This window comes from Paramacrobiotus metropolitanus, unplaced genomic scaffold, assembly GCF_019649055.1.
Source record: "Paramacrobiotus metropolitanus isolate TYO unplaced genomic scaffold, Prichtersi_v1.0 Parri_scaffold0000201, whole genome shotgun sequence".
Classification (NCBI taxonomy): domain Eukaryota; kingdom Metazoa; phylum Tardigrada; class Eutardigrada; order Parachela; family Macrobiotidae; genus Paramacrobiotus; species Paramacrobiotus metropolitanus.
Genome location: NW_026570421.1, coordinates 34,086 through 56,047, shown reverse-complemented (window position 1 = coordinate 56,047; position 21,962 = coordinate 34,086). Strand labels below are relative to the sequence as shown.

Below are 21,962 nucleotides of genomic sequence, written 5' to 3'. Positions count from 1 at the left end.
CTACATCTACACAATAGAATCCAGAATATACATAGAATAGGATTTTTAAAAATATTAATTTGCGGTTTCCAATGTTCGTAGTTAAGCGTAGAACGATGGCAATGCGTGATCCTGACGTAATATGCTAAATTATTCCTCACAATCTCGCTAAATAATAAACGTCATTTAATTTCGAAATTTTTTTGTATACAGTCCTGGCATTTTATTGAATTAAAAATATTAGTAGTGGCATTTTATTTAGTCGTGGCTTCTTATTTAATTAAAAATACTACATTTTGTAATTACGAAAAATTATTTCAGAAAATAAATTTAAGTCGCTACTCAATAATTTCAATTTTAATTATTTTACAGTTTACTGTGCATTTACTTCCGGCTAACTCAATCCAGCCCTCATTCGCCAAAAATATGCCCTAATCAAAATCCGACAAATTGATCCAACCGACTAGCGCGCGCCGCTTCATCAATGGCCCGGAAAATGGCCGACAATTTCGCAGTAGGAATTTCACGTCATCGTTTTCCTTTCATCCGGCCAAAAACGTATATTTTTCAGCGCCACGACAGATAATTGTAAATAGGCCCGAATTAACTGGCCATTTTTCCAGCTACCATCAACAAATAAAAAAATAACCCGCAGCCAACATTTCAGCGGCCAACCGGGGGGGATTAATCGCCAGGACCCCAACGGCGGTTGTTGGCGCGCGGAAAAGCCGATTTATAGCGGTACACACACGAATACGGTGGTGAATAAGCGCAATTACACGGTTCAAGGAGAACCAGTTTTTGGAACTTTTTTGTATAATCTCGCGTAGCGGTCATTTGTCACGCGACGGCTTTCGCTTGTCACACTGCATGCCGCAATACACACCCGTATTGCGGCATTCTCCTGAACTGGCACAGAGTTTCTTTTATAGACTATTATAAAAATCATCCGACCGCCTGGTCACATTATAGGATAGGATAAAAATGACCCTGCACTAAGACGTGTCATAAAAAAATAAAAAACTCTAAAATAATGAAAAATATAAATGCCACCTATAAGAAATATACAGTATATGCGGACAATAAACGAAAAACGATAAACGAAAGATATAACATTTTAATTTTATATGACAATACAAATGCGTAATAAGGAAACTTAAAAAAATTAAAAAATCTCAATAATCAATTATGCATCCCAAAACGAACCGGTTATCGATAAACTACAGGGAGAATACATAACGTACAATCCGCATAACCACTGCACTACAATAATCGATAAAAACACATGTAAAAATGCTCGAAGATGTCCTTGCAACTATATGCATTTCACGACGCTAAACTCGGTCATTTAGTTAAATTCTGTAACTTTAATTTGCAAAATGAGATTTTGCTCAACGGAAGTGGAACGATTTTGTAGCAACCTGTCTCTGCATATTTACTAGAAAAAATCCATTAAAATAAAAATTAAAAACCAAGAAAAAATTGCCAATAAATGAATAATTCGGAGAAAACAAATGGATAAACTTACCGGCATGTTCGACTTCCTCGATGAGACTGGCCTGCGGCTGGAGGATCTTCTCCTCGGCCACGGAGGCCAGCTGGGCCAGGGGGACATCATCCCGCGGTGAGCCGAAGGGCACGACATCCCCTGAAAACACTTCCAGGTAAACCATCCTCACGCCCATTCAACACGCGCCGAAATTAATCAAAAATTCCCGCAAAAATACCGACAATAAATTAATCGAATAAATAGTTAGTTTAAACTGCTGCGAAGATTCATAGCGGCTGATTCATTCGCCAGACCGACTGACAAATGCTGAACGCAACCCGGTGAAACAGCGAGTGTGTTCTCACGAGATTTTTCGTATGTAGAATGAACTGTGGTACAGACGAGTCTGTTGGCCAAAAAGCGGTTTTTATAAGCTAGCAGGCGAAATACCAGCGGAACGGTATTGATTCGACCGTCTATTGACTCTGCGGTAGCATTGCATAATCAGCTCGCGTTGTCATTGGTTGTGGTGCGGAGTGGTTCCGCCTCCACACACAAGTACTCAAAGATGGAATAAACAATCGCTAAAAATTCCGAATTTGAAAAAAATCTAATATTCCAACGATTCTGATAAAAAAAACTTTCAATCGGCAACGAAACGAACGCTATGCGATAAATAAGCGCGTGTTTTCTCTCGATTCCAGCGGGTATATTTAAACGCCACTGCACTACGTTTCCACACAATTCATACTGGTGTTAGTGGCGAATTCTCTAGTGGCAACGCCCAGTGACCGATTACCAAACTGTGCCAAAAAGTCAAATAATTCAACAAGCACGCACTAATTCATCTTCTTTTATGAATGTCAAAATTAGCGTTTCGCAAAATCGATCTGTGTTAAATAGTGCGATACCAACAAACCACAAATCAATTCAGTTTACGCGAATTTTTCACTCGTCTTTTAAGTTTGTTTTTATTTCACGGAGTTTCGTTTTTGTCTGTACAATCTAGATAATTTTGAATAAAACTGGATTAAATTTTGATTTAAAAATAAAATTTACACTAAAACAAAAACAAAATTCAATAAAATATAATTTTTCAACCGAAAGTTTATATTTTATCTGTTCATATTATATTTTGTTTTATTTCTTTATAATTTAGTTTTAAATTTTTTTATTCATTAAAAATAATATTTTTGCATTGTCGGAAATTATTTAAAAGTATACAACCGAGATTTCATATTTTATTTTTTATTTGTTTTTATTTTAACCGAACTCTGTATATTTTTGTATGGATCAATGCTTTACGTAAAATCGCGGCAATCCAAAATTTGGAGTGATCCTTAACAACCGCGGTCGGTTGCATCATTGTCAAATGATCGCAAATGTCGCTTACGAAACGCGGATCGCATGGTGGTGGTCGGGCCGGGGCCGGCACTTAAATCACCGTGGCATATTGTCCTCATGTTTAAATAAGTCGTAAAATAAATGTTAGACGGCCAAGGGAAAAAAACCCGTTTCATAACCGGGCCGAATTTGACATCATCTGTACGCGGCACACATCAGCGTAAACAGCGATCAAATTTCATATTATTTACACTAATGTCTGCCGGTTGGTGTGACACTGACGTAAGGCGATCAAGGCCCCATTTCGGCAAACAACAAGGGATCCCGATTTTCTAGGGATGCCAGTTGATCTTGAAGAATGCTTATATAAAACCCCAAATCAATATTTTCCCCTAACGAACAATTTAAAATGTAATAAAACATTTATTGTAAATTAACGGGAGAGAATTTCCATAAATGAATTGTGTTCAAATTAAACGTATTTACGTTTTTAGTTATGAAATTTATGTATCAAAGCACCTAGAGTTCCTAATAAAAAAAGGTTTACAAATAATTGACAACATTCGCGCTAATTTTTAACAAATTCAAGTAAAAAGGTATGGGTAAAATTATGTACCAATACAAACCAAAAAAAAAAGTTCATGCATACAATACATTATTTAAAACACTTGCAGTAAATGTTTTGCAAATGTTAAAAATTATATTTAAAAAAAAATTAAACAAAATTATATTTAAAAATTTTAATACAAAAAACATCAAAGAAAATAACAAGCAGGGAAATAAACGTTTTTACGTGATCGATCGATTTGAAATCAATCGTTGCTTCTCCGTCATTGCTACAGTAGCCGTCACTTTCTTTCAGTTCAATATTTCGGAAAGGGAAAATAAATAAAAACATTTATAAAATAAAAATGCAAAATTACTGTATACATAATGATCACGATATGGTCACATGCTGTATTTACGTATAATTGCGAAGACGGCTAATTTTCATATAGGATGACCGGGACCGCTACGTAAGCGCCGGCCATCTGTTTAGGCGCACCGACGGAAATCTCCTCTCCCATCTGAAGAGGCCTCATTACGCCGGCCAGATGATCCCCCGTGTTTGCATCCAGGCATTTTTTCTCGAGCAAAATGACAGCCAATTTGCATGTCAGCCCTGGTCGGAAGAATAGTGAACAGGAGAACACAAGCGGCACGTGAAACAGAGCGGACCTGACGCCGGTCCGGTCGGCGCATCATCCAGCAAATCCCCCGGAAACACCTGCCAGCGCCGTCCCAGATGCTCCGTCATGCGTCCACTTTATTTCTTGTACAATTCACAATTTTTACTGCAGTATCTATATGGACTCTCTTCATGCACGAGTTTTCCGAATAAAGGAATTAAGCTTGAACTTCAAATCTTCAATTATAAATTACAGTGAACACTAGCAATTTTTCAAACACCATAAAAATACGACAGAAATAGGGAATTCTTAGTACAACAAGAATTCACACTGAGCTACAAACTGCCAAAAAATTTAAATAATGATAATACGACATCATACCATTTCAAGTCACAAAGAAAACAGCGAAAAATAGTTGCAAATTTCGATTAATATTGTATAGAACTTCAAGCATGGTCGATTTTCCAGACGACTAGTATCTCAGTAGGCCTTGTACTACAATCTCTCACTGCAGTAGCAGGCATATTGCACAGGCAACAAGTACTCAACCTGTTTTTTTCCATTACAAAAATTAGAAAAAAAATCAATTTTCATTTCAATTTTACATCGGTATATTTTGAAAACCTATTAATGTTAATGTTTATATTTTAGTTTTTACGGTGGTAAAAAAAAGCAGGAGCTGTTACGGTTTGAATGAAGAAAGATATGTTCGTATAATTAACCGTATTCCAACCGGTTTATCACGGAAATGAGTAAGAACGTAATTCACCGATAAAATGGAGTCGTGATTGCGAAAGAGAGTTTTCCCCAACGACGGTTGGATATGCCAGCTCATTAACCTCTTTGATCGTGATGAAGAGCGTCTTTTCACGGAGCAGACACTTTATCATCTGGCCCACCATACATCATCTCGGCCCAGCACAAATTTACGTAATTCCGATCGGATGCCAACAATTGTATACGCGCATACACATCCGATAACATTTCATCAAAACATCGTAATTATAGTAGACCCACACAACGTTCTGTATGCCTGTACAATACAGATACATACTTATGTTATACACTCCCGGTATGTCGAAATAATTTTTTTTCTCATTTTAAAGTTCCATTCCAACGATAAAAAATTTTCCCAAATCGCAACAGGCAATAAAATCACCCGCCTTTAATAATTTAAAAAATATGCGTCACAGTTTCCTACAACAGAAAATTTTTATATCTGATCAAATAAACTGCAAACAAAACTAAAACCTGTTGAAACAAATTTTCGAATATGGCGGTAACATAAGATAAACACATACATGTTAAAATAATTTCATATTGGCAAAAACAATTACAAAATAAAGCAAATATCTGATTTCCTAGTACGTTTTTGGCTTTTTGCATTAAAAAACAACGCAGCTTGCGGAAATTCGTCTAAGCGACGATTACTTAAGCCGGTTTATTTTCGAAAGCGTCTTTTTATTGAATTTTAAAACTCGAAAAATTATCAGAAAATCGCGCCTGATTTACGTTTACATTTCTCCATAAAGTGATATTCGGAAAGCGGCAATTCGCGCGAAACTATCAAATAATCCGCGCAGAACGCCTACAGCCATAATACCGCTAATCCGCTTGCTGTTCCCTCCGTGAACCCAGTTTCCCAAAAATAATAACAATCACTCCTCCACTGCTTCACGGCGACACCGCCATAATCGCCGGGGCCGCAATCTCCTCAATTAAGAGCTTATCCTAAATGCCCCGTCCCCCTAATCCACCCCTCCCATTTCAGCCCACGTCCCTTTACAAAAACCCCCTTTAAGTCAACCTCATCTAAGCCGGTATATTAGCCCAATAATAAGCAGCACGGGATGTTTGTCGGGCCTATCAATTTCCCCTCACGTGCTGTATAAACGCCGCCGCAACAAAACATAATATCGGCCACGCTTATCACCGCAGCCGGTCACGTTGTCTCACCCATTACAATTAATTATTTATCACGCTAATCAACGCGACAGGATTGTTGCGTCTTACCTAATACGCGTACAATCTTCCATAGACATTTTCAGTAATTTAACCATAAGTGAATTTCTCGATTGGCAAATCGTCCACGTGTAAACAACAATCACAATTAACGCTTATTATATTTTTAATAATAATATTTTGCTAATCACTAGAAAAAAATACCGGAACTGAAAGCGCTTGCCTACTCTATTAATCCACTAGTATTGAGCACTGCAAAAAACGAATTAATTAACGAGAATAAAATTCGTTTAACCGAAATATTATAGAAAAAAATATTTGTGTGAATTGAAAGCTGAAACTGCCTGCATATCGTCAGCCGCCCACGCGGCAAATATATCTGTACCGGGAATTATTAAGAAAAAACCGGTTAAGGGATTTGGTCCGGTACATAGCACCAAATTCGTGTACATACACGGGAACTTTCGCTGTCGCGTACTACCAAACACGTTTTTGCATTGCTTTATATTTTGTAAAAGATTTGTATAGGCATGAAATCCGTTTTCCGCGCAACATCCGGTTCGGGAGTTAAAATTCGAAAGTTTAAATGCATTCAGGTAAAAAGTTCATATGGATCGATCCTTTCAAATTTTGTAGATGCATAACCATGAAGATCGTTCTTACACCGATCCACTGTTCTAGCATGCTTTTCAAATTTTAAAATGAATTTCAAAAATTTTAAAATTCATTTTAAAATTCGAAAAAAATCGTGGAAGTCTGGATCCGTGTAAGAACGATCTTCATGGTTATGTGCATTTACGTGCAAAATTTGAAAGGGATCGGTCCATAATGAGACTTTTGGTACACCTGAATGCATTTAAACTTTTTGGAATTTTGTTACCCTCATAACTCGGCAACCGGATGTTGCGCGCGAAAACGGATTTCACTCCTATGTATACAAATCATTTGTCTACACATTGTCAAAAAGCAACCCAAAAAAGTGATTGGAAGTGCGCGAAAGCGAACATTCCCGTGTATGTACACGAATTTGGTGCTATGTACCGGGCCAAATCCCTTAATTAAATCTTAAATACAGCGGCAATGATAACTATTCAAACACAAATAATTCCAGTTTCTTTCAGCAAATCCATAGCTCCATACAAAAGGGGGACAAAATGAGCTCCAGAAATATTTTCCGCAAAAGGAAACAAAAAAATCTTAGCAATTTTAAACGACCCGATAAAGATTATGGTAACCGCTCTGCAATGTTCTGGATGTTAGTGTTTCAGAGCCCTTGTACTACACTTTCACGGAAAAAATATTTACGAGTTCGGAATATTTACTCGCTGTGAACAAGGGATATTTAGTCTAATATTCCAGTAATTATGCATGATGTTAATTCCTTTCGGGAAGTAATACATCTCACGAGGAAGCATTCGAATCTTCGCAATATTCATTAAAAATCCTTCACAATTTAATTTAAAATATCATTGAAAATTTTAAATATGAAGAAACTAAATGCTTTCGGAAGTTACATTCTTATGCTGGAGCGTCAAGAAGACGGATTTAGATTACAGTAAATCAAATCGTAACTTACTTCGTATGCGAATTTCCAGAATCCCTTGTGAATTCCTTTTGATGAGCGAATTTGGTCTGAACATCGTCTGTAAAGAAAACAAAACAATTCCATCAATAAAGTCCATGTACAAATGAATTTCTCGACGGAAAGAAGCAACCATCATTGTTAAAAAAACCAGGAGCAATTCAAATAAATTTAAAAAAAATTCCCAAATGAAACGCGATCACAATTGTTAAATGTACAAAAATAACCGCTCACAAGTAAGCACACCTCACCGAAGTCTCAAGCGAAATGCAGTAATTTACAATAAACCAAGAAAAAAAATCCCGATGCAACGAGAACCCACGGAAATCGACCAACAACTTCCTAACGCGAGAAAAACCACTCTAACTCGACCACACACACCAGCAGGTCTTTAAAAGCCGGTTAGACCCACTGACTACCCTAACTACAGCCAAATGTCACACAGTGTTTGGATGCTCCCAATTTCTCCCTGCAGCCCCATGTTTCTTTGACCTCCTTTACTTTATATGCCACACATCGTCTCATTTTTCTGCCTATACAGTGCCCGGTGCCAGCGCGAACAAATCCATTTCCGTCCTGCTCTAGATTAGCCCCATTTCACACCCCATCCGCTGTTATACTGCAGCATATTGCTTAGATATTGCCACAACACACAAAGCGTCCCTTCAACCCGGCGTCCCGGCCAATTGTCCCCCTTGTGGGCTGATTGCGTACAGCCCATGGGCTTCTTCCTTCTCCGCGCTTTAACACCACGGCTGTGCGCGCGTCTTCATGGTACGCTGATTTTTTAAGTGCCCCGCAAATGGTCCACCGGGAGTTTCGTGTCGCGCGCTGTTTATTTAAAATATCAGGGACACTGATCGATCTGGTGGCAGTATTATTTTTAATTGGCCTGTTGTCACAAGGATTCTCCATGTATAACAGGAAATCTGAGTCAGGATGCAACTGAAAACATTTTGCGCTGCTAATAACATTTTTGCACTCTTTTTAGAAAAAATTTCAAGTAATTTCGTAATGAACCTATTAAGCACAAGCGAAGCCGGTTTATAATCCCAAAAAAAATTGTCCCCAGAGTTCCCTAGAAAAGTCGCGAAAAATTTTATTCTAATGCACAATTACACCAGCGAAAGTGAAACTTTTACCGCACATAGAAATCCTGCGGTATATTTTTTTCAGACGCTTAACTAGTCAGCGAGTCGCTGCCACAGCCACCGTTCTACGTCCCAACTGCGACGGCGCAGTGCATCTTCTTCAAACCTTTATTTTACGCAGAAAAAAAGCGCTGATACTGTGCTGTATTTACTTAGTTTGTTACAGCCAGAGCAAAAATTTAGTACTGTAATTTAAATTTGTTTTTTTTTTAGAATTCACACTGCTCGATTACATTACTATAATTTTTAAAACGTAAATAATCAGCGATTTTCGCCAGCACACCCTGTCCAGATAGACACCCTTCCTACTCGCCATCGGACCGGAAAAAATCGGATAATTAATTATTTCCAGCACCGCAAACCAGAATTCCTCAAATAAATCGTAATGCAAATTTTGTCCTGATTTTTACATTTTTCTGTGAGCAGTTCCACCGTCTGCACAATGACAGTAACACACTAAACCTTATAAAAATTAGAAACTAGGATAGTCAGGACAGCTGGGAAAACAGGCATATATGCCAACCGGTGAACAAGGCCAACTGCCACAGTCCCCCGACCCAATACATTAGATACACAACCTGCGAGAGAGCCCACCGGCCTCATCCCAGAAAGGCCGAAACGGTGACAGACAAACTGGAACGCGGTATCGCGACAATAAACATTCGATCGAGGGGAATCCGTGGATTCCTGGGCTGCTCCCATTGTTTCCCACCATAACACGCCCCACAGTGTAGATAAAAATTTCATAAAAATGATTATTAGCACCAGATAAACTGCACAAAATTTTGGAATCCAGCCAGCAAGAGAAAAATGAAATTCCAGCAGTCACGGTATAGCTCTCATCACGCTAAGCACTACAAGTTTACAACTGCAACGAATTTTAGCTAAAATTACTGATCTTGGCCAATACAAAAAAATACTGTCAACTGTCAAGTAATACTGCGTATTTTAAAAAAAATACTGTATATTTTGTATAGAATATTTACAAAATATTGTGTATGTAAGAAATGTTGTGTATATTTTGTATTGGGCGGAATTAAAAAAACTTGCATATTTACGAGTGTATATTTATATAAATAGTGTATAAATAGTGTATATTTAATTTAAATTATTGTACCTATGCTCGAAAATCAGTTAAGTTAATACAGTATGAGTACACGGTAATAAGAAACACGTCTTCTTGGATGAAGCAGTTGAAGCATGCGCCACACGACAACAATTTCTTTACTACAAACCAAATAAATTTCACAAAAGAACGAAATACAGACGACGAAATATTACGGCTCGACTCTTGAAGTTCAAGTTAGCTTCTAAAGGCCGAAAAACACTAAAAAAATATTCTATTTAGTGTTTTTGACCAGTTATACCAAAAACCGTTCATTCCGCTCGAAGATAGTCACTGTGGCGTCTTTTCGACTGCCTTTGCATCAGCACAGACAGCATAGATAAACGCCAGTGCATTTTCCCAGATTATTATTCCCAAAAATCCATCTTTGCCGCTCGATGCACAATTGCACATCAATTTTTCTACGCCGGCAGATGCATCTTTTTTATTTTTTCACAAAGGTTGTAAAGTGATGCATTTTACCAGCACACAGGGAAGTCGTCACGTTTTCACCGTCCCCTGATCACCGATAAAAGCCGGCATTATTCCGTTTTATTTTGCCGGGAGTGCGCTGCGCACCCGGTCATTATCACTCTGTTAACGCACTAAAAAAGGTGTATTACAATTTTTAACACCACCACAAAAACCATAAAAACCGATAAACCAGACGACAACGATCGCGCCGTATTTTCTACCGGAAAAACAGGGCTTCGAAGCGCGATTTCGCTGGCGAACACTAAGTCACAGTATCAAGTTGAACAACTTTCACTTCAAATTCATGAAAATGAAGAAACCATTAAAAAAATTGCTGATGAAAAATACAACAACAAAGTAAAATAAATTTTAAAAATATTAATGCGCTTGAAAAATTTTTTTACCAAATACACTTTTACACAAAAATTGCACAAACACAAACAAAATAAGCACAACGGTGGTTAAGATGAAAAAAATGCAGAAAAATAGAAAACATACAGGAAAAAATAATATCAATAATTTTTGATCCAAATCGAAAACTGACATGCAACAATTTAAAAAAAAAAGGTTGGGCAATTTTCAAAATCTGTTGCACAAATTTCGATGGCGAAATTGCGAAATACCATAATAAAAAAAATCTTTTGCGGTGTAGGAATTGAAAACGGCGATTTATTCCACGCTGCAAATATTTCTGATTTATCGTGCTGCGAAAAAAAACGATGACGAAATGTTTGACCCGAGATAAATCAAAATTCCCAATTAAAACACCACCGTGACAGATTGCACAACGTAGCGGAAGCAGCGCAACTGTTCCGTAACGCGTCAGCTAAATCAGCACATTTTTTTGGACGATACCACACACTCGACCGACATTCCGTCCACGGCCGGCATCGTGGTTAATAAAGTTCGATGCCCGGCAAAATGCTGAGCACACACAACAGCTATCAACATGATCGAGATTTATTTGCACAGTTTTTTTCTATCGCCGCTGGACTGATTTATTAAACAAGGATGGATACCCATCACCCGTCCTAATTTCTTCAATAAACTACGCATCTGCAAATCGATACCGAATTCCCAAAAAAAAAATATTACTGCTGTTGCAGCTTTGGCGAACACCCCACTTTTAAATTTTGAAAACTCCTGACAACAATAGACTGCAGCAACCAGAAAAGTACTGTGGAAACTGCAGCAAAACAGGCAGAAAAAATGTTGCAAAAAAACGGAAAGTCGTAAGTACTGGGCAAATTTGAAATAACCAGGTACAGTTGTGCATCGCACTGTGAGCAGCGAAATCTATAAATTCTTTTCCAAATACATCGGTCTCGTTCTGTAATGTTGCAGTTTTTTTCCGCGAGCCGTCTAACTAAAAAAAATTTAAAGAACGGCTCTCGCCACTGATTCCTCTGAAATGAGATTCTGGTATGAGATTTTAATATGAGATAAAATTCAGAAATTCACGTCAAAAATCTGCAAAAAATATTTTGGCAAAGCATTTTTACACCAGTTACCGTTAGGCAATTCCCAATCAGACTTGGTGCCCATATCTTTTATAGTTAGCCATTGCACTACAATTACTCCTACTCACCAAGGACAATTTCCAGCAAGAACGGTAACGTTTAATATTTTCACAAAAAAATTAAAAAATCTTTACTTAATCGAATTATTCGCTGTTATAGATTGACAAAAAATACCATAAAAAACGCCATTACAGCCATTCACCATTGAAAAGTTTCTCAGGCAAAACACAACGGAAAAACTTGTCAAATGGCACCGGCGCACACATCGCCCGCATCCATCGGCGGCTCGCTTAGCGCGACGCCTGTCAGAACGCGGGAAAATGTCGGCGTGGAGCGAAATGCGGGGAAGAGCAGCAGCAGCCGGCACGTCCCCGGCCGTTGAGTGCCAATTGATGGCGCCAGGGACGCCCGTGTCTTCCGTGTATATCCCGCTTATATACAGCATAGACACGCGCTGCAGCTCCCCATCGATCGCGCCCGGCTTTTTATCATCACCACCATCGGAACTCCATAAAACCAGACCCCACGCGCCACATATACGCCGTCCAGGGCTCTACCCCGGCTCGTAAAAAAACGCAAATTATTTTATGGCTCCTCGCATTTACGGCCACTGCATGTGCCGGCATTTTCATGCCTATTTTTCCGGCAGTTTTATACGCGGCGCTGTCGATTATCGCCGATGATTTTACCATTTTGGAATGTTCACGTGGAGTAATTCTGGTAATAATTTTACGGTTATGTATATTTCACAGAAAGTTCGGTTTTATTCCCGCTGTTCGTATGAGTAACGTGCCATTTTGTTAAAAATTTATTAATATTGTCCATCATCCGGAATACCGAGGAATGTCTCTCTTATCGCCTGCCGCTCCAGGGACGGATCAGGATTACATTCGCAAAACGCATCAATAAACTGCTACCTCGTAGAAAATACGTGTTACTTAATCATTTTCGTAAAACAGTAAAAATAGTATTACCGTAACCTTCGGTTCCTTAACAACAAGACCGGGATTTTATTGTAAAAATGCGAAGAAAACCGAAGGCCACCACTTCCCAGTTTCGACAAGATCAAAACACATGTAATCCTTCTAAATTTTCACATTATTTTTTCACCTTCCAGGCTTCAGTATTTTATATATAAATTTTTTTATAACAAAATTGACAAATTCATTGGCTACCTGCTGATGTTAAAATAATAATTACTACGCATTTTCGCGACCAAAATTTTTATACTTCGTAAAAACGTAAACCACGTCCTAAGTCGAAGAATTCAATACAGTACTGTTCTACGGTGATTGTCGGCAAAAAAATTGAACGAATTTCTTATAAGATTACAACAGCGGATAAAAAAAATTAAAACTACGAGAATTTTTTTTAAAATTTTCACAGCCGAAAATATTCTCAGCCTTCTATGCCATTATTTTCTGAAAACAAATTTAAAAAAATTTCAAATTAAAGAAATCGGTACTGGAACCAGATAGTCGGCAAACGAAAATATAACGGATGTATTTCAAAATAAAAAAGAGGATTCACTGCAGAAATACAGCCCGCTTTCTGCGTTATTATTTTTCTTACGAGGAACTTAATCCGACCGCCATGTACATGGTAAATTACGGGGAAACGCTGCTTTTGTTACGCGCGCCTACGCATCTGCCAGCGAGTGGCGAGCGGATGATACGGCTCACGCCCGAGATTAGCCGGCAAGGTGCATTAGACAAATGGAGATCCGTTGGATCGCGGGGAAATGAAAAGCCGCGCGTCCGTAAACGCCGGCAACCTGGATGACAACCAATATCCGTCGGCTTGACGTCACCGCGCGCTCCCATTAAGTCGGCTAACCAGCGGCAATAATCTACCCCGGCCAGCACACTTCACCGGGCCCCATAACATAAATTAATCAACAAATCACTATTTCGCTGTAATACAAATACACACTGAATACGCAACCGGCCAACACATATTACGCACGACTCGCGCATGCGCTCATTAATAATTAATGGAAAGCGTAAAAATGTAACAAACAGCAACCTAAATAATCCAAAATCAGCGCGGCAGTTGCGTGAAAAACAATCATTTATAACCAAATTTGATGCTACTCCCGGATGAAAACCCAAGGTTCTACAATCCTACAGCCGTAAAAAATTCATCCATTATTATAAAAAAAAATCCATCCGGCCCAGAAAAATTATATCCCATAGAACGTACCGAAAACTGATTCCGAAAAATCAATCACAGCACCCAGTAAAAAATACCGGAAAAGCAAAATAACCCATGAAAATTTTCGAAAAAACCTGGAGACCACGAAGAATATTTTTTGATACAAATGTACCAGAAATTAAATCAGAAAAATCAAACCCAGCACTATGTACAAAACATGTACCAGAAAACTAAATTACTCAACGAAAAATTTAGAACAAAAAAACCTGGAGACCATGAACAAATGAAACAAATGTACCAAATGAATTTTTCTGAAACAAAATGTACCAGAAATTAAATCACCAAAAATCAAACCTAGCACACGATGCAAAATAGGTACCAGGAAGACCAAAATATCCAATGAAAAGTATAGAAGAAAAAAATCTGGAAATCACCTGACAACCGAGTGTCGCCGGGTGAAATGTTAAGAAAAATTACACAAACACGACACGTCGCGTACTTGGCTGTCCGCTGTGGCCTGAGCGGAGTTGGGCGTTGGGGCGTGAGCAAGGACGTCTTGAGATCGCCAGTGAGCCGGCGGCGGCGGCTGTCCCTCCCGCGGGGCCTTTCGCGCCGGCGGCCAGCACACACTGGTGGTGAAGGGAATCATCTGGGGGTCCGGGGGCACCCGCTACCGCACTCCGCATCCACCATCAACAACCAAGATCCCTCCGTTAACATACACCATCCACAACCGAACAACAACCAGACAACCACGGGCTCATCACTCCACCATTTCCCTGCATTATCGGTCCAACATACGCTCCAATGACACGGCTAAATGCAGCGCTCGCAACGGCATCACGTCCAGCAGAAACTAATCTGCAAAACAAAAAAATTTGTTTTACATTCAACAAATAAATTTTGTAATTTGTGGGGTCAACAAGACCGGAACCGCAGCACTAGGCCCATACACTACGTAACTCGCATAACGCAATTGTAGAATTATATTACGCTTTGTAAATACTTATTCAGCAACTCTACTGTCGATAAATGATAAGAAAAATTATGCAGGCACGCTTTACGAAGTTCATTAAGCGATTTTATCGTTGATAAATTTCCAGAAAACTAGCCAGCAAATACCGTCTGCAAAATTCATCCAGCACGTTTACTGTCGGTATATGCTCAAAATTGTGACAAAAATTCCTTTAATAATACACATTTAAATTAGAACAGGAACATGGACCTGTTATTTATAAAGCATAATTTTCTGGAACAACAACGGCTATTTTCTCAGAAACATAACAACCGTTGGTTAAGAATCGTCCATTACAAAAAACCAAAAAAATTTTATCAAATTTTTGTCATTAAACAAAATTTGAAGAAAAAGCTACAAAAATTTTAGATACCGTGTTCATCAAGAAAACTAAATTTTCTTAGTCATAGTTTCAGATACCAGAAGAATAAACTTTCAATAAATAAAAAAAAATCAAGAAAAACAAATTTCTTGGTCATAGTCTCGTAGATAAAAAAATACAGTAATTTTCTGCGACGCAGACAGAAACCGGTCAAACTCGGCGGAAACGGGAGAGAAACGCCGCACACATCGCAGCCCCCACCCAACCGGCGTTCCCGGATGGTATATCCCGGGGAATAGTCCCGCTACTGTGGCTATACAGCGGGATGCGCAGTGAGGCACACAAGACGCTTCACTTTCTTATTAGTTCCATTACATTTCCTCCAGCCACGAGTGGACGGGACACAATCAGCGCGACGCAGTCAGCAGCTCGTGTGTCAGGAGCGCTCAAGTTACCACTTTGCCTCAAGTACCTCGTCCACTACCTGCACGACATACACACACAACAGTCCCACTTCCACATGACTGCGCCCAAATCACGCTGGCAGCCGGCAGATTTATCCATGATTTTTCCTCCCTCTATACACACAGCGACTCCACCCAAGCGGTAATTCTGCTATTTTTATCCTATGGATTTTTCAATTAAATTTCCATGATAATTGTGTACTCGCTGTTGGGAAGAAAATTGCGGTGAATCCGCACATATTCGAAAATAAAAATTCCTGTATTCACAGACACAAAAAAATCCTCAAAACCATCGAAAAATTCTTCACTGTTCTATCTACACTTTTTTTTCAGGCAATCTTCACAAGAACGACAAAGTCAAAAATTTCAAATGAATCTGTAAAACCGGAAAATAAAAAATTAAGATTTTTTTATTGCAAAAACTCCCGAAAAACGCCAAAAAAATAGAAAATCATTTGAAAATGCTCAACTCTTCAGTTTACTCTTTTTCCATGCAATCTTTCATCAGAACGACAAAATCGGAATTCTTCTATTGCGAAAAATACTACTAAAAAATCAGAATAATTTTTTTAAAATAAATAATACTAAATTTATTAGTAAAAATAAATTCCAAATTATTTATGGGCAAAATACCTCTTGCAAACCGGACAATCTTGCATAAAAAAACCGTCCGCGCATAAATATGATTAACGCAAACGGCAGGGAAGCCCAAACGGCCACACAAATCGGTGGGCGCGAACACACTGATGAAAACGCTGCGGCAGTAAAACATCAGCGGCAAAAATCATTTACTCGCACCGGAACCGTCGCCGTGGCCCAAAACTATTCTGTTACAGTCTCTCTCTCTCGTTCTCTACCGCATTCGCTCTGTCGTCGGTGTGTGTGTCGCTGGCCGTGTTTTTTCACCAACTCCCCGACCGGAATGTAGGGGAGCAGTTAGCGTTGCTCGGCGGTGCCTAGCATGTCACCGGTGCGGATACAATACCATAAATAACCGTAGAAGATGCCATTTGTCATTAATTTATTCCATAGCTCTCATTCCATCACCCCCAGCACATATATACATCGCTCGCCGCATATATATACACACATAAATACGCACCCGCGTTACGCGCTGTACTACAGCGCTAATGAGCGCCGCCGCGGCGCAGCGCCAGCCCGCTCACCGTTCGTTCCGACGTCCATTCAAAAAGTTTTTACGACGCGGAAACGTAACGAAAATGACGGTTTAATTTATGATCCGCCATTCTTAATATGGCAAGAAACCCGACTGCTACAAGATTTTTTTCTCAATTTTTTATTTGGTTATTATTCGTTACTCTACTTTTTTTGAATCTTTTTCCAACCGAAATAAATATGCCACTTACGATCCGAAAATTTGAGAAGAATATAAAAATAAAAATTTAGCGAAACCAACCAAAATTAAACGATTAATCATATTCAAAACACACCAGGCAATATTTTTTAAATACACAGAATATATGTACGGCAAACTCTTCTGCAGAAACATTCTGAAGATTCAACTGAAATAATTTTAAAATAGTCGAAAAAGTATTTACTGCAGTAAGAGTATCAAGAAATATCAAGAAATCGGCTCGAACTAAACCTTGTTTTTAAAATTCACGGAATACATGGCAAAGTTTTTGGCAAGAAATATCCGACAGAATTAATCGACATATTTGAGAAATTCAAGGAAGTATTAACCGGATCAGAGCAACATTCAAATAATCAAAAACTTATTCGAGACGGAATTACATATGTATTATAATTTTATAAATTCCCAAAATACAGATACAAGTATGGGAAAAAACTCTGCAAATAAAATAAAAAAATAAATAGCAATCATTTTAAAACTATCACAAATATTTTACCGGCATGCAGCGAGACGCAATTAAATATGGAATAAATTTTTAAAAAAGTCTATTAAAACGCAATACATGTCCTGATCAAAAACACGTTCCACCCTGCAGGACACCCACCCACCACCGCGCGGAAAAATCCACCAACCGCCTCTCCCGCGCCCCACACACCACCATACGGTCCCGGTTCCCGTGCACGTACACGCTTCTAACCGCGACGCGCGCGTCACCGTCGAGAGACCCGTGCTGTTTACACAGGCGGACAAACAAGCCCAGGCACCCACTTACAAAGTTACACGGCAGTCAGTCGGGGTTAATAATAATCATAACAATCATCATCAAACAATCCGCAAAAATCGTTCCCAACCACCACGTGTCCTGAGAAAAAAATACCCGAGCTCCTGAAAAATCCAAAACTGCTCCGCAAAACGAGACGAGAGCTTACAGTAGGAGAGTTAGTTGCCCGTCGATTGCGTGCCAGAAGCTAATCTCACGGCTGTGAAGTAGCATCTCATCTCGCGCACGTCTGTGCACATACACACACATTTTCTCCCCACACTGTACTTGTAGTGAGGCTGCCAATTGGCATTACACGATACAGTCCTAAGGACCACCAAAGACGCACATGTGCCACACACCCGGCTCTGTGTCTCTCTCTCTCTTCGGTACACGGACACTCCGATCAATAATAATCCCCTTTTTCGCCCAGCCAACGCTCCGCACTCTCTCCCTTTCCGGTGCCAGGGAATGCCAGCGCGCGCTCTCGTAGACGGATGATTCTCATCGTGCGCGTGTGTTGCGCGTTGGCCGAAGCTCAACCAGACGTGAAACACACCGGCCACTTCCCCCTTTTTCTTCCCCGAACCGCCTCAACAGCCCTTCACTCGGCGACCGGTGCCGGATGCGGACAAGCAGGGCAGACGACAAAAATCAGATTAGAAAATTTCCCGACGGTTTTTGCCAGTCGCAGCATTTTTCTTGGAATTTCTTCCAAAAGAAAAATGGGAAACAAAACCTAGCTACAGAAATATTCGCGAGAAATCACGCAGTTTGAAAACAATTATTAGGGAGTAGTTTAAGCCCGTCGATAAGCTCTGGATCTGGAAACGGATAGAGGAACGAGAACCAAATTAGAAAATTTTCGATGGAAATGTTGAAAGTTTTTTGCAAAAGTTACTTACAAATTACAATTATTCCAGTAAATTGCTCAAAAAAAATGGCATAGACTGAATAATCAGCACGCAAAATTACACATAGAAAATATATAAAGCTGCTCGATGGTAAAGCGCAGCGGTTTTTTACTAACGTCATAATTATTCTGCAAATTTCTTCCAGCGAAGGAACGCCAAAGAAAACATACAAGCTCGTAATATTTAGTCCAAGACATAGTAGCCACCGTTCTACGATCTCTCTTGAAATCATAAAGAATTTCGACTGTCGCAAGGATCTTATGAAATGAGAAATAATCCCACATTATAGAACAACGTACTGCACACCCAGTAGAAAAACAAAATCAACCAAAAAAAAGGAAAAATTCAAGATTAAAATGGGAAAATCAAATTAGTAAAGCCAACAGCAATACAAAAATAATGTAATCGTGTAAATAACCGGAGCACCATTGGAGGAGATGGCAGCATTTGATATCCTCTTGCCCGATGAATTAATAATCACATGGCAGATTAATCAGATAAACGGTACACACATTTTCCCGCTGCCAAAATCACCACAATCAAGGGGTTGGCAGCAAAAAATTAATTAATCGTTACCAGCGCGCCGCTCTCAGGCATGCCATTCTATTTCCGCACACACGGCTTCTTCATAACTACAACTCCGCATAGTGGAAATTTTTTCGTGACTCGACTTCTTTTTTGTTTCGTATGAAAATTTCGCAACCAATTCACCAGCTCAAAAATTATTTAAAAAATTAAGGAAATGAATAATCAAAATTATTCAAGTAACAAGATATAAAATCGAGATATGTCTTTAATACCAATACAATACTTTAATACAAGATATGTCTTTAATACCAAAAATTTTAAAAAATAAATTCTCGTAAAAATTATTCAAAGATATTCCATGACATTAAGTTACGTTTCCGGCTGAATAAGCATTTGTACAAATTCCCTCCAGACAGCCACGTTAGGAAATCAGCCGTATCAATTAAGATGCCAAATGCACCTGACGAAGTATCCATTCAGAGTGTGACAGTGTCAGAGTAATTAGTCCATTTAAGCCACAAAGGCCACTTTCCAAAAAGGTAAACCAGTGGTAAAAAAACAGCATACACGTAAGTGTAACTGTTCAGCCAGCGGAAAAATATGTCAATAAATTTAACAATGCCCGACAATATGCGAGCAGTAGATCAACATCAATAAAAAGAATGACTACATGGCAAAATAATTTTAGCTATTTACGTCCGTGAACTGATTAGGCTTAAAGCGGCTTACAAACTCGCCACTGCACTACGTTCAACAACACAAACTAACTGCCGTTATAACGCAAAACTTCTGACTGCCAAAACGATTTAAAAAAATTACTAAATAATTCAGAACGTTCATAAAAAAATCAAAGAAAACGAAGTCAAAAATTCGGAAAATTGGCTTTAAAATGCAAAATGTTCCAAGGCAAAAATAAAATAAAAATTTTTAAAAATCCAGTTTATTTTGCAATAACTGTTTTAAAAAAAATTTCAGAAGGATAAGACTATGCTTCTGGAACACGACGTTATAATCGCATTTTTCCAAATCACAAAAAGCGCATCGCTTGATAATTCTGCCCACAACGCAGACAAACCAGTGCGCGCTGAATGTCGCCGCTTGTCGCGCCCTCACCTTTGGCCAAAAAATCACGGGCAAAAAAAAACAAACAGATCTGTTTGTCGGATGTCAACAGGCGAATAATGAGGCAGATAGCTGCGGCGTTATTTGCGCTGGGCAAGCAGCCTGCAGCTGACAGGCACATATATTATTTTATGCAAAAAGGGAGTACACACACCCGCATACTACGGCATCAGCAGAAACTGGGAGCAGCTGGATAATAAACGCACATGGAGCAGCAAAACTGGGTCTAACACGCAAACTGCACAACTCCTTCATCCAGCAACCATGGCAATTTGTCACTCTACTATTTTCATTCTCGTATATAACATGTACACACCGAGAACAAGCGACTTCTATTACGTTTTCCTATCAGCGAAATGTTTCTGTGTGTTGCTCAGACTGTATATGTGTGTATATACGCGATGAACAGGCGTAATGCGAAATTTTGTCCGCCAACCGTTTGATGATGTGAAAAACGTCGATACCACGTGACCGGCAAAGCCAATAAACGGCGGGCGATCAGCGCCGGCAACTGCTACCGTGTGTGCGCCCGCGCGCCAATCGAACGGCGCGTTTCCGCTGTGTAAAGTTTTTAAAGTCGCGGTAATAAAAGAAGTTTATCTGCCGATGATCGAACTTGGCAAACAGCCGGTCACCATAAGACGGAATTTTTCCACATTTTTTTTAAAATTATTTTCATGAATTTACAATTTCGTGTTCCCACATTAACTTGATGTATTTTTAACAGTATTTTATTTTATTAAGTTTTCACCTTTTTATCTCATTTCAAATGAAACATTATTGTCAGAAAAAATATTTCCAGTTTGTATTATTTCTGATTTCTTTTTGATAATTTCCTATATTAATTTGATTAACTTTTAATACCGATTTATTGTTACTTTACTGTTACATAATTTCCAATTTACATAATTCGAAATAATCTGGCTAGCAGTATTATGTAAATTCCGGCAAAATTATTTACCAAGTCATGAGCAAATCTACTGCTTTTATTTTCTGGTAAAGCATTTCATTACAATATTTTAGGTACTTAATTCAAATCAGTCAAAATACAGAGCACTTACAAAGTATTTTTTAATCTAAAAACTAATAGAAAAGCATCCAATAAAACAAAAAAATTTTAGTTCACGGCAATAGTCTGCAAAATAATCCGGACAAAATATTTAACGAAAATATTTTCTGAAAATATTCCCGCCGTCTTTTAAATCCGCGCTCCACCCTAATTAGAGAAAATAGGCCAAATATTCTGCCGACGATTTTTTCTAAACTAGTTTAAAATTACGCCGATCATGGCAGTGCGCGCGGCTTGGATGAGCGGTGGCCTATCAGCTGAGTCGATAAATCTTCCTTTTCTTGACATGCAAATTGGAATCAAAGTTATGTTTTACGCAGTGCACGGCGCAAAGCGCAGCCGGAGCGGCGGAGCGTGTGTACCGGCGCCTAATCACGGTCGGCTGCTGTACGTACTCTGTTCCGGCTGGATCAAGCCAGATTAGACGCTGGCGCAGGGACCGTGCTGTGCCCCGTCCCTCTCCG

At 39.0% G+C, this 21,962-nt stretch overlaps 1 protein-coding gene across 1 annotated transcript in view; it reads right to left on the bottom strand.

The window, feature by feature from the left end:
* LOC129600879 (uncharacterized) overlaps nucleotides 1-21,962 on the bottom strand; it is a 37,464-nt gene that overhangs the window by 11,981 nt on the left and 3,521 nt on the right. Inside the window, 3 exon segments of the mRNA XM_055499512.1 lie at nucleotides 1,508-1,627; nucleotides 7,520-7,586; nucleotides 14,429-14,790. Coding sequence (XP_055355487.1) covers nucleotides 1,508-1,627; nucleotides 7,520-7,586; nucleotides 14,429-14,578 — 337 coding nt within the window. The 5' untranslated portion in view covers nucleotides 14,579-14,790.